General features: G+C 36.6%; 1 protein-coding gene across 1 annotated transcript; it reads right to left on the bottom strand.

The window, feature by feature from the left end:
* Positions 1 to 1,114: 1,114 nt before the first annotated feature.
* On the bottom strand, positions 1,115 to 10,467 carry LOC146748009 (uncharacterized). Its single transcript, XM_085497252.1, has 3 exons — positions 7,300 to 10,467; positions 6,022 to 6,181; positions 1,115 to 2,613 (listed from the first exon to the last, which is right to left on the bottom strand). The coding sequence occupies exons 1-3, from the start codon at positions 10,410 to 10,412 to the stop codon at positions 2,476 to 2,478; spliced, it is 3,411 nt and encodes a 1,136-aa protein (XP_085353378.1). The 5' UTR covers positions 10,413 to 10,467; the 3' UTR covers positions 1,115 to 2,475.
* Between the last annotated feature and the right edge of the window lie 4,471 nt (positions 10,468 to 14,938).

Genomic DNA, 14,938 nt, shown 5'->3' with positions numbered 1-14,938 from the left:
TTTACATGAACCTCAAAATATTGTGATCTTTAGCCACTGTGGCTAACACTGTTTTATCCTTAGCTGAAGATAGCCACTGTGGCTAACACTGTTTTATCCTTAGCTGAAGATAGCCACTGTGGCTAACACCGTTTTATCCTTAGCTGAAGATAGCCACTGTGGCTAACACTGTTTTATCCTTAGCTGAAGATAGCCACTGTGGCTAACACTGTTTTATCCTCAGCTGAAGATAGCCACTGTGGCTAACACCGTTTTATCCTTAGCTGAAGATAGCCACTGTGGTTAACACTGTTTTATCCTTAGCTGAAGATAGCCACTGTGGCTAACACTGTTTTATCCTCAGCTGAAGATAGCCACTGTGGCTAACACTGTTTTATCCTTAGCTGAAGATAGCCACTGTGGCTAACACCGTTTTATCCTTAGCTGAAGATAGCCACTGTGGCTAACACTGTTTTATCCTTAGCTGAAGATAGCCACTGTGGCTAACACTGTTTTATCCTCAGCTGAAGATAGCCACTGTGGTTAACACTGTTTTATCCTTAGCTGAAGATAGCCACTGTGGCTAACACTGTTTTATCCTCAGCTGAAGATAGCCACTGTGGTTAACACTGTTTTATCCTTAGCTGAAGATAGCCACTGTGGCTAACACCGTTTTATCCTTAGCTGAAGATAGCCACTGTGGCTAACACTGTTTTATCCTTAGCTGAAGATAGCCACTGTGGCTAACACCATTTTATCCTTAGCTGAAGATAGCCACTGTGGCTAACACTGTTTTATCCTTAGCTGAAGATAGCCACTGTGGCTAACACTGTTTTATCCTTAGCTGAAGATAGCCACTGTGGCTAACACTGTTTTATCCTTAGCTGAAGATAGCCACTGTGGCTAACACTGTTTTATCCTTAGCTGAAGATAGCCACTGTGGCTAACACTGTTTTATCCTTAGCTGAAGATAGCCACTGTGGCTAACACCGTTTTATCCTCAGCTGAAGATAGCCACTGTGGCTAACACTGTTTTATCCTCAGCTGAAGACCAGACAGGGAAAGGTAACATGTACTCTACAAAACTTGATTTCAGCTTGAACATTCTTTTGGTGAAAATATTTTGGTACATTGATTCAGTTAAGTTTGAATAGACACTTTAATCTGCATAAAATAAGCAATATCAACAGGAATTAAAGACCAAACACATAGTAATAATAATAAACTCAATTCTATTTGATATTGTGCAAGTCGCATATTCTAATGATATATGCAACTTTAAGAAAGAAGCCCACACATGAAGGAAAATACCCAGAATTTATTCATGTTACAATAAAGTATACTCCTGGTCAACAAATGACAATTACTTTTTTCAAGAAAATGATGGTTGTATCATGAAAGGTAGTTGTCGATAAAGTAAAAACTTTTACAAATGGTTTCTATAGCAGATATATTAAGTCTCAAGTCATGAATGATAGGGTCATTTTTGTTACCTTGAATTATTTAAAAAAATCTAGGTTTTAAAAAGTGACGAAAATGTTATTTTACTTCAACATAGTGTTCTATGAAATTGAAAAGAAGTCTGGTAGGCCTCCACGAGGTACTATCGATCATTAAATTAAATTAAAATTTATAACCATGATAACTTCAAATAGGATTTAGTTTCATCCTCACTATTTCAATGTATGATATTTTTCTTTGCATCAATGAAAAATAGCAGAATTTACTATTTCTGGTTGTAACACATGGTTTAAGCTCTGAGCCCTCTAAAATACGCCTAGAATTTATGCATATTTCAAAGTTCAATATCCATAGAATTTTCATATTTTTTGAGCGCTGAGACCTTTACAATATACCTACAAACTATGTATATTATGCAAGTCACAATAGGCCTCGGAACTGATCAGTGTCGGGGCATCTTCAATGGTCAAAGCTGAACCATAGAACTGCAGCACAGGGAATTATGTAATCTCCAAATGAAATAAGACAATAGCAATACTGTAGAGGTCAAAACCTCAGATTGTGATAAATTAGACCAACCATGTGTCATAATAGTTTAGAGATTCCCAGTGTGCAAAGCAAGGATAATCTAAGTAAATCAGATGATATTACAATAAAGTCATTTATACCAGACATCATTCTGGTTTCTCGATAAGACCACATTTATTTCTCTGATACATGTTTAGACAGAACAATGGTCATGGAAATGGTGACTTTACCATTAAAATTTGTTCTTGAAATTAGGATAATGTCCTATTTAAGACATGTTTAAAATAAAAAAAAATAAAAAAAAATTAAATGTTAACAAAACGCATCTTGAGCAGTGTTGCTAAGAAACCAGGTTGAAGGAATTTGTAAACTCTCTAGCATACAATTAACTATCAATGAAGGTATGATTTCCTACTAAGTTAAGGGATCCCCAGCTTTTTCTAAATCAATAAACTGTGAGTGGTTCTCTCCTAACACTGTAATGAGGACGGTTACAGTATACAGAGATCATACACCATACATCTTCTTGGCATTCTTTCTAGTTTGTCTAAGTACATCATTAAGCCTTAATCCTTTTAATTCTGCAATCCGTTGTGCCACATACACTGCCATACCGGGATTGGCCCATCTCACACTCCTATCATTCTGCAAAGAAAATACTGGATACAGTCACTACTGGTTTGATTAGCAGTCGGGTACAACAATTACCATATTTGCACATGTGAAACAACAATTTCATTGTATACTGGAATATTGACATAAGATTTATTATAACCAGACACTCGGATCATCTGTCATTTACATAAATACATTCATTATCAGAAATACAGTATTTACAGTCAAAACCTCCAGGATCCTGTTTGGATTCACAAATCACCAGGTATTGATCAGACTGAAATAGAAGTCACTGAAAATGACAAAGACACCCCCACCCCATTGGTATTGTGATATTTTATTATCTTTTTATGAGATAAATACAAAACATTCCAAAATAAAGAATGGACTATGTATGAAAAATATTATTAATACAATTGTTGAAGAAAGCAATGACCTATTTAAATGTGTTAAGTTGGTTTATTAGTATGATGCTAGATTACATCATTCTGTAGAGTGCATCCAAATCTGCATGAACATATTTGAACATATCCATGCACAACCAAGATCCAGTTCTGGGGAGGTAGATTTTGATGCATTTTTAACATTAAAAAAGCTACCATAAATAAAACAAATGCATGTATATATGTATAATATGATGTACATTGTATTGTGAAATTTGAATGTGATTGGTGAAGGCATGCCAAAGATATGACCCAGAACAGCATTTCTTTAAAATAAGCCATCAGCCATTTTGTAGTTGATCTGTTAAAAACTATGTGTATCAGTAAAATGATGGTATTCAAATTTTGTGATTTAATTTTTTTGACAAAAATGCAGTCTGTCGATAAAATTTGATTGAAATTTGTTTAACTTGGAAACGCATACCACCCGCTGAATGACAAAATGCAAATTAAATCAGGCTATGGCTAAAGTAATGCAGCAATGGATAGCAACACTTTCATGCCAAACACAAATTGAAGATATCATTAGAAAAGGAACAAATTCAAGAGAGGTCTACCTGAGGTACATGTACCTATATGTATAGTATCATAGCAATCAGACTTGCAGTTTTCAACAAGAAGTCGAAAATATAACTTTTTACCAAAAATGACAAAAATATTCATCAAAATTAGAAAATTGAAGAGATAACGAAATGAACAAATCTGAGAGCGGTCCACATGTAGTACCTACTGTACTCAACGGCGTTAGATCCCATGCCCGGTCAAGTGCCCACTCCCCACTTTTGCGCAATTTTTATATTACACTAAAAACTATCAGGTCTGTGCAGTGTCCTATGACATCTATGTACCAAGTTTTATTGAAATGTGATAATTAGTACTTGAGATATTAGTGGAAAAGCCAAACATTGATTAATCATTATGCAAATTAGGTAATTAATATTGCACAGATTTTTACCCAAATCTGCGCATTAGTTCAGAGCATCTATGTGCCAAGTTTCATCAAAAACCAATGAGTGGTTCTTTAGATATCAGTGGAACAATCATGGAACAGCTAAAAATCAGCTAATTATCATGCAAATTAGGTAATTAATATGCATGAATTTTTACCAAAACCTAGTCAAATCTGCGCATTGGCCCAGAGCATCTATGCACCAAGTTTCATCAAAAATCAATGTATGGTTCTTGAGATATCAGTGGAACAGACACACAGAGCCAGAAACACTATTAAACTGCAAAGATTCCCTTTTTGCGCTTCGCACACAGGAGTCGAAAATATTCATCAAAATTAGAAAACTGAGAATATCATCACAAAATATCACTTTTCACCAAATATGTCAAAAATATTCATCAAAATTAGAAAATTGAAGATATCATCACGAAATAAACAAATCTGAGAGAGGTCTACCTGTAGTTCCTATATATGTATAATATCAAAGCAATCAGACTTGCGGTTTTTAACAAGATGTAGAAAATATCACTTTTTACCAAAATATTTATCAAAATTAAAGAATTAAACATATCATAACAAAATGAACAAATCTAAGAGAGGTCTGCCCGAGGTATGTATACACCAAGTATAAAAGCAATAAAAATTGTAGTTTTCAAGAAGAAGTCAAAAAGTAAAATGTTGACATAGATGACGAACGACACCAGACAATCACTTGTATGATAAGCTCCACTCAACAAAACTAACGACAGAGCTAAAAATATTCGGTTGGTAAGCAGGAATTTTTATATCATTTTAATTTTTTTATTAGTTTTCGTGAGGACATGATCATGGCTTAACTACAGATGTGAAAAATATATTCAGAATATATTTCCTTAAAATAACTGTATGAAATTAATAAAAATATGACATTGGTGGATGATTATTTCAGTTCACTTAAAAGGTTTACTAAAATTCAAAAATACCCAGCAATAGTCCAAACTAGAGCATTGAATAAATATAGCAAAAGGTGGAGCAAAACAATGAGAATATCAATGCCTTTATGTTCAGTTCAGTCAGCAAAACAATGAGAATATCAATGCCTTTATGTTCAGTTCAGTCAGCAAAACAATGAGAATATCAATGCCTTTATGTTCAGTTCAGTCAGCAAAACAATGAGAATATCAATGCCTTTATGTTCAGTTCAGTCAAAACAATGAGAATATCAATGCCTTTATGTTCAGTTCAGTCAGCAAAACAATGAGAATATCAATGCCTTTATGTTCAGTTCAGTCAAAACAATGAGAATATCAATGCCTTTATGTTCAGTTCAGTCAAAACAATGAGAATATCAATGCCTTTATGTTCAGTTCAGTCAAAACAATGAGAATATCAATGCCTTTATGTTCAGTTTAGTCAAAACAATGAGAATATCAATGCCTTTATGTTCAGTTCAGTCAAAACAATGAGAATATCAATGCCTTTATGTTCAGTTCAGTCAAAACAATGAGAATATTAATGCCTTTATGTTCAGTTCAGTCAAAACAATGAGAATATCAATGCCTTTATGTTCAGTTCAGTCAAAACAATGAGAATATCAATGCCTTTATGTTCAGTTCAGTCAAAACAATGAGAATATCAATGCCTTTATGTTCAGTCAGCAAAACAATGAGAATATCAATGCCTTTATGTTCAGTTCAGTCAAAACAATGAGAATATCAATGCCTTTATGTTCAGTTCAGTCAGCAAAACAATGAGAATATCAATGCCTTTATGTTCAGTTCAGTCAAAACAATGAGAATATTAATGCCTTTATGTTCAGTTCAGTCAAAACAATGAGAATATCAATGCCTTTATGTTCAGTTCAGTCAGCAAAACAATGAGAATATCAATGCCTTTATGTTCAGTTTAGTCAGCAAAACAATGAGAATATCAATGCCTTTATGTTCAGTTCAGTCAGCAAAACAATGAGAATATCAATGCCTTTATGTTCAGTTCAGTCAAAACAATGAAAATATCAATGCCTTTGTGTTCAGTTCAGTCAGCAAATAAAAAGCTATGATTGCTTACCTTTTTAACTTGTTGAGGCACAAAGAATGGAGCATCTGTTTCTAGTAAGATTCTATCTAGTGGAATCTCTGCGGCAGTGTTGTGTACCTGTTTAGCTGTCCAATATGATACCAAGTTAGTAAGTCCAATAAAAGAGTTCGGATACAGAGATAACATATGGCTGTAATAAGATTAATTCATTTTTAGTAATACACACTGTACAACAGAATTCCAGTTGGCTTAAATCTGCATAATAACATTTAAATGGCCCAGAAGCTGAATATTGTTGAGATATTTAACACAATATCAAATAAACATGCATATTAGGAACTGATGGAAATGAAAAATTAAAATATACTGATCTAAACAAACTAAAAGTAAAAATAATTTAAAAGTATTTCACATCAAAAATGTGTTAATAGAGTTTAGTGTGCACACATCATCTCGATACATGTGTGTAAATACACCATTATACATTTTCCTTGCAATACATTCATACACATAGCATTAAAACCTAATTCCAGAATATTAGATGGTAATAACCCCTACCACACACATGGAAATAACCAAGCATTATAATGTCAAGTTCAAATGTAATTTTATGCCAACACAACAGATTACTCGGAACAAAAAATATAATTGTAATATTATCAAGTTAATCCCTCAAAGTTTGTATGTATTTGAAATGGGAGATTTGTGAAGTCAGTGCAAATTGGAAATATTGTATAGGAATCTTGTGAACATGAGGTTGAATGCACTACACTATAACCTATAACCTATAGGTCGTTGCGTATTGTGACGTCATTGTTTACGTACATTTAGCCAGCATGTGAATGTATGACAATAAATGTCTCTCCCTTATCAAATATAACATTGGCCATGAGTTGTTCTATGAAATGGGCACGTACATGAGTGTTTCGTAACAGAAGCATCTTCATTTTATCTACGGGTGTGAATGACTGATTCTTGCTAACTACACACATGAATGCGATAAAAATGTAAACTAGTGTGATGACCTATACAATGATTGACCTCACTAGAATTAGTTGGATTACTCATAGCAATCCATTTGTTCATAAATTGGACGATATTACATACGGGTAGTTGTAATTTGAAAATGTTAATTAATTATTTTATTATTAAGTATGACAACTATTTGTTTTATATACATAAATAGTATATTTACATGTAGATGACTGTCAACAAATTTGTAATTGTATTATCGTCACATAACGCTGAGAAGAGCAATTTAATGTAATAACATATATACAATAGATCTATCAGTAATAATACACTTACTTGGCTTCTTCGGCAGTACCAGTAAAACAATGGCGGTGAATTTTATAATCAGTTGGCACAATGCTTTCTATAATTTCCTGTGTATCTTTCTCAGCTTGCCGAGAATGAATCACCACAGGTTTGTCAAGTGCGATAGCGATTTCCAATTGTCGCTTAAATATCATGTGTTGAATTTTCTTGTCACATTTACAGTGGTCTGAGTAGTCAAGTCCAATTTCACCAAGCGCCACAGCTTTTGGATGTTTTAGTGCTTTTTTGATCCTTTCCTCTATTTCATATGAGTACTCATCAGAAGCATGTGGATGAATTCCAAAAGCACCCCAGATTCTATCTTCCTTCAGCAGGTCTTTCCACATTTCTTTGTAAAATGCATCAGGGTCACAGAATATAGCAACACAACCGTCATAGTTAGCAGGAAATGGATTCTCAGAAATGTACTTAGCAAAAGTCCCCCTGAAGCTAATTCTGTGAAATAAATAATCAATGTGACAATGGGTGTCTAGGAAAGGAGCCTCGCCAAAATCAGAGGAGTTGAACGGACGATAGCTCTTGTAACGAATTAACGAAGGAGAAGGTGCATTCTTAGCTTGATAGCTAGGATTGTAATTTTGTCTGCTACGGAGTGGGGAATACATGTTTTTCGTGTCAATCTGCATCGGCTGGTTGTATCTTTGGAATGGACTGTCCCATTTACTTCTATGTGTGCTCCTTTCAACAACTACAGACTTTACTTTTCGTTCCTTTGGTGATTTATCTGATGAATCGACTGAACTTCTTCTACAATGTTTTCGCTGCTCTATAAGCAAGTCATCAGCATCACCATCACAGCGGCTTGTTTTTCTTCTAGACTCTGATCTCTCTTTGCGAAAGTGTTTTTTCTTAAATCTGGGTGGAACATCATAATTCGATGACCTCTTGTGCCTCAAAGATTCATATTTGTCTCTGGAAGATCTTTTGCGGCGAGGTGGTGATGTGTCACTACTTGTGTATGAAGTACCAGTGTCATTCTGTTTACATTCTGATAAATCACTGGATGAGTCGTCGTCACTTTCACTACTAGCGGCATCTGCATACAACCATTTACGACCACTTTTTTTGGGAAAACTTTCTTTATTGCTTGTTTTATGTGAGACACACCACTTCGAGGCATTTTGGTCTGACCTTTCATAAACCTCATGATGACTTTTTGATGGCAATGGTAATAAGGGAGGCGGTCTTTGAGATGGTTGGTAAGGCTGATACAGACTTTTTGCTTGTGAAATGGACTGTTCAGGTTCAGCTGCTGGCAGTGGTAGAGATAATAAGGATGGTGGATTTGATGATGCTTTATAAGCCTGATTCATATCTTTTTTTTGTGAAATGTTTTTTTCATGTTTATCTAAAGATTTCAATAACGGTGGTGGCTTTCTAGTGAGTTGATAAGGCTGAAGAGGAAGCTTACCCTTTGCCTGTGAAATGTTTTTTCTTTGGTCATCTACTACTGATGATGGTAGAGGCAATAAAGGGGGCTTTTTAGGAGGTTTATATTCATACCTTGGTGATTTGTTCTCATACAGCCAATTCTTGTTGAGAGAATCTGATGTCTGTCTAGGTTGAGACTGATAGGATGGTGTGGGACTTGTTGATTCTGTTGGAAACAGAGGCTTCCATTTGTGGTTACTTGCAGACTTCATAGGGTCATACATCTTTGAGAAAGCAGTTGAATTGTTACCCCTTGTGGCAGACCTACAAACTGGTGGTATTATATCATCTTTGGATGATATACAAGCATTAGACTCAGCATGAGCAGAACTACTTGGTGTAGTAATTTTCATATTCGCCAAAGGTCTGCTTGGAGTAATAGATGATATCGATATGTTGCTATGTGCAACAAATGTCGATGGTGACTCAGAAATCAATTTATCCAGAATTGTTGATGAGGAGCATTCCTGGCTACTGAAATCCTGACTTAGCGTTGCTACATCATCACCAAAATCATTACTGCTTTCACTGTCGGTTGGGCAATAGGATTCAGTTAGCTGATCAAGAGCCGACAGTCTTCTAGTGCGAGGTACAGTGCTGCTGTTTTCATCTCTGTCGCCGACGAATATCAATCGTTTATCAACTACAGAATCCCTATAGTTCAATGTACTTTCTTTAACTGATTCATTTGTTGAAATATCAGTGTCACAGGAAGCATCAACATAAAACAAATGCTTATCACTTTCAAACAATTCAACATCAGAGGGCTCCATGGGGTCAATCTGATCTTCGATGCAAGCTTTATTTCCAATTCTTTTTCTTTTTCTTGGTGTATCAAGCTCGTGTCTGCTTGTATCATTGGGTGTACTACAATATGGACGGTATGGTGCATTTTGTGGTTTTAGTACACTGGGTCTCTTTACTTTGCCAACAGCACTAGATGGCATTATATCTTGTGATTTCACTTGTTTATCCGAATATGAAGCAAACAGTGGTTTAGTCGCATAATCCACAACACTGTTTTGTCTCACCTGCTTTTTAACTAGCTGATTCAACATACTTTTGGAATTTGCAAACGCCCCGCTGACAGGTGGCGTTCTCACTTTCTTTGCCACGTGGGGAAAGTCACTGTTGCCACTATCTGACGAGCCACTCTCACGATTAGACACTAATAAATCATCCCTTGGTTTATGCGAGCGTGTGTGCGAAGTCGTTCTAAGTGACGGTGACGTGATTTGCCCACGACCTCGACCAGCATTAGCAATGCGTTCATGTTTCCTGGAAATTATACGTTCATCAGTCTCGTTATTATTAGCAGTACAAGTTTTATTTACGTCTGAGTTAAAAACAAAACGTCTCTGGTCATATTCTGGTTGATCGCTTTTGTATTCAGACGTCGATGAATAATGCGAATCACGCTTGTAAGACATATTATCAGTGACGTGAACATAAGTATACTCACTGCGTCGATCATCCGAATTGCCGCGACTTGCAACCCTTCGTCGGTCTGTTGTTACTGGTGAAATATGACCCTCGCCATCTTTCCGGGTCACAGTCCAAATGTAGGGTTTTTCGTCGTTGTGTTGGTATTGTCCTCGTCTAGCAGCACTTGGTCTCCACTCGGTGTCGCCGTCAGGCCAGTTTGAATCCATGACGACAACGCAACAAATTCACACAACCAACTTCCAAAATCCAAGATGTCAGTTTGAGTTCAATGTCCAAGAAAGTTGTAGCCTCAATTTGAAAGAAAGTTTTCGTGTTTGACCGCAAGAGGGCACACAACACGTTTTCGGCAATTACCTTTTTTTCAATTTAGTTCAAGTCCCGAGCGTCGATTCAAGGTGAAACAAAATCTAAAATACAATTTAATCAAATCGATATACCAAAATGCCGTTGGTTGTGTTAAGAACCAAAAGAATAAGCTGCGTACATATAGACTGCTAAAGAAAAAATGCCAGTATGACAATTACCTAACATCAGTACTAACAAATGCAAAACATAGAGCAGCATTAACAAAATTAAGAATTATTGCCCATAATAGAGAAATAGAGAAAGGACGATACAAAAATATTCCTTGCAGTGGTAGAAAGTACACTGCTTGCGACCAAAATGAGATTGAAGACGAAATGCATTTCTTACTTGAATGCAAGCTGTATGAAAATGAGAGAACTGAAATGTTGAAGGAAATAAATTGAATACATTGCAACAACACAAATACCAATAAATTGATTACAATGCTAACAAGCAATAACAGCCAAAAAATAACAAAACTAGCAAGCTACATCTATAATTGTTTCAGTGCCAGAAAAAATTATTTCAAAAAACTACCAGCTGCCCCTAAATAAATAAACTATTTTTTTTATTACTATTCTATTCAATTTTAGCGCTTCCATTTTGTTACTTCTTCAGTTTTTCATCTTTATTGTAATTTTCTTTTTCTGAGTCAATATCCAAATACGGATATGATTATGCAATAAAGATTATTATTATTATTATTAATATTATGTAAAAAAAATTACGCACGATGCGTGTTTAGGAGGGCAATAATGATACTATAAACTTAGTTTGATTGCTTGGATTAAATCTCGTGTTCGCATTCACAAACATGTATTCACAGTCTGAATTATGCTTGTACAAACCTAGTAATGATATCTAAGAAAACATTGAACATGTAAATTATATAGTACTGTGAGATGTGTGTATCATCATCTGATCTCGAAGATATAACTCGTGTATCATGTATAACACGGTACTGTAACAATGCAAAACGGTTTTCGTCGCACCGAAGCGTCTGCAAGATTAATAATAATAGTATCTAAGTTGCGCAAATATCGACGTGAAATTACCCTGGTTCAAAGAGATTTACTACAAATAATCTTATGTTATGAATGACTTGCTGTGTCATATGCTGTAAAATTTAATGTAATAATGGTCTTCCTGGGCTCGTACGGTGTGACGGATTTCAGTGTAAATTTAAACACTGCGACAAAAAATTACACGACGTAGCTTAAATTCCTAACTCCCTTTTTTCACGATGACCACATGCAATTAGTGAAAACGAGTTTATTGTCACGTGATAGCGGCAGTCAAGCAATATATTAATTACTTCACTATCTTCACTATTTCATTTTGATACGCAATGTCCAACAACTGAGAAGTTTTTCGGTGTTACCTCTAAAACGTTCGTTATTCAAGTTAGCAAAATAGACAAAACGAAACAGACATATATGCATGTTTTTAGAGCGCAGAGAAAACTGTTTGTAATGTCATATATTTTTTTACCAATTACAATATAATTCACATTGGTTGGTTGACATTGTCTACCAGTGATGGAGCCCGGGGGGGGGGGGTTATTTGCATAAAAGTGCAATACGGGTATGTGCCGCCCGACTGGGGTGTCATTTCACGTTATTTTGTTTAGAAGTGGGTGGTCATTTATCAATGGTTTGGTTTAGAAGTGTTTATAATTTATTTACTTTTCACAGGTCCTTATATTCAAAGCCAAATACCGGGAAATGCATCGCCCGGATGCGCTCACTGGTTGCGAAAGTAGTGAGCTTTTTTTTTTTTTTCGCTGAAAACACTGTGCTTAGAAGGGGGTATATAAATAGAAAAAAATGGCTGCACACCCCTACCCACTTAATGTGGAAGTAGCCCCCCGGGTGATGGAGTCGCTCAACAATATGTGTCATAACGTATCAGTTCACACATCTCATGCATTAGTGATACTGCCCTCAACGTCATTTAATTTTGTTAATGCGCTGACGTTTCTGCGCATATTTACTGAGAATACTGTCCACGCATTCCTGGCGTACACATGCCTCCAAATAAAAAAAAAAATCGGGATCCATAATATTTTATTTGGTAACCTAGTATTTGGTCTATAGTTTTGAAACTCAAAATTAATTACTAGTTTTGGGAAAACCAGCTGGAAACTTACTTACATTTAAGCAAATAACACCGAATAAACGGCAAGGTAAAGACTATGTCTAATTATAGTAAATACGTACTGCGTGCGTGACTCGAACCGGCGCTCGCGTACGGCACCTAATCGCCTAGCTTCACGCCACTACACGTCTTCCCCTCGGCCACCGGGCATCCCCAAAAAAAGGATGCTTAATAACCGAGCTTATTACGTGCAGAGAACGTGAAACCCGTCCACGCGATACGCGCCACACAGCATGGCCAGAATGCGGCAAAGGCCTTCAGATCTGGCTGTAGTAGGATGGTGAAAGTAATGGTACAGCATTTTAACAGTGAATAAGTACTGAGAAATAATTATTAATTATTAATTTTAAAATAATTTTTAATTATTTCTCAGTACTTATTCACTGTTAAAATGCTGTACCATTACTTTCACCATCCTACTACAGCCAGATCTGAAGGCCTTTGCCGCATTCTGGCCATGCTGTGTGGCGCGTATCGCGTGGACGGGTTTCACGTTCTCTGCACGTAATAAGCTCGGTTATTAAGCATCATTTTTTTGGGGATGCCCGGTGGCCGAGGGGAAGACGTGTAGTGGCGTGAAGCTAGGCGATTAGGTGCCGTACGCGAGCGCCGGTTCGAGTCACGCACGCAGTACGTATTTACTATAATTAGACATAGTCTTTACCTTGCCGTTTATTCGGTGTTATTTGCTTACTTTACTTCCTATGTCGACAGCAACTATGAGTTTAATAATTATTTCTCAGTACTTATTCACTGTTAAAATGCTGTACCATTACTTTCACCATCCTACTACAGCCAGATCTGAAGGCCTTTGCCGCATTCTGGCCATGCTGTGTGGCGCGTATCGCGTGGACGGGTTTCACGTTCTCTGCACGTAATAAGCTCGGTTATTAAGCATCCTTTTTTTGGGGATGCCCGGTGGCCGAGGGGAAGACGTGTAGTGGCGTGAAGCTAGGCGATTAGGTGCCGTACGCGAGCGCCGGTTCGAATCACGCACGCAGTACGTATTTACTATAATTAGACATAGTCTTTACCTTGCCGTTTATTCGGTGTTATTTGCTTACTTTACTTCCTATGTCGACAGCAACTATGAGTTTAAAAATTACTTACATTTACATGTTTTGTGCGTTAAAGCGCGGTGGTTGTCGCGCAGCACGTGTTCGAATTTCATGTAAATAAACAATGTATTTTACACGCGTTGTATACGTCGCTATGAGTCCCATATCGAACAGGACGCGGCTCGACGACTGCCGCCCTTTAACTAACACCAATCCACAGGGACACTCTTCAAATTTAATAAGTACAATTAGAATATAACGATGTCGTGTTACACCGACCTCATAATACCATATACAGTTTAATTACTACCAAACAGATCCTCAGTTCAAGTACCTCTTCAAGTTGTAGTAATCAAATAATCTATTTCAAACTGAAGTTCATTTCATGGTATTGAAACGTCTCCTGTAATGCGATATATATGGCGGAAAGATGAAATTTGTGAAATACATGTAGAAAACCCATAACCAGAGGTACATTACTTGGGGTTTGCAACTGCGGTGACATGATACCAAGATCCCGTTTCAATCTCGCTCTTGCATAAGCTTTCCAGGGGCGGATCTAGGATTCTGGAATAGGGGGGGGGCGATAGGTTGGCCTAATGCCAAGTTCGCGAGCGCTGATGGCGCGAAGCCCTGTTAGTTGTTGAAAATAAGGGGGGCGCGGCCCCCATCTAAATCCGCCAATGCGTTCTAACTCAGAAAAATGCGAATGCGCATGCCCGAGGTAACTAGGATACTGGGATGTCCAGGTGGATCTAAATCGCTGCTCACGATATGACAGATTACGATAACTATATTTTCTGTACATTTTCGATGTATTACATTTTTTCACTATGAATGTGATAATACACGTTTTATTATAAACCGCCTATGTCATGTCAGAAAGTCGTAGCATCAGTCTCGCTATCTGCGAGATGAGACTTGAATGGGATCTTGGCATGATGTCACCATAGAGTACTGTGCGCGTTGCAAACCCCAAGTAATGTACCTCTGCCATAACTCATTTGATTTCATTTTACACCTGAACATGTTTTGTGTCTAATAAGTGTTTGTCTAATAATTTTTCTTAGATTTAGGTAAATTTCAATATTGCTTGAAACATAATAACCACAGTAATAAATATATAGGTGGAATATTTTTTAAAAGTGTGCAGCTTGCAGACATATTATAGA

This window comes from Saccoglossus kowalevskii, chromosome 3 (assembly GCF_978046115.1).
Source record: "Saccoglossus kowalevskii chromosome 3, keSacKowa6.1, whole genome shotgun sequence".
Taxonomy (NCBI): domain Eukaryota; kingdom Metazoa; phylum Hemichordata; class Enteropneusta; family Harrimaniidae; genus Saccoglossus; species Saccoglossus kowalevskii.
This window is presented reverse-complemented; position numbering and strand designations above follow the sequence as displayed.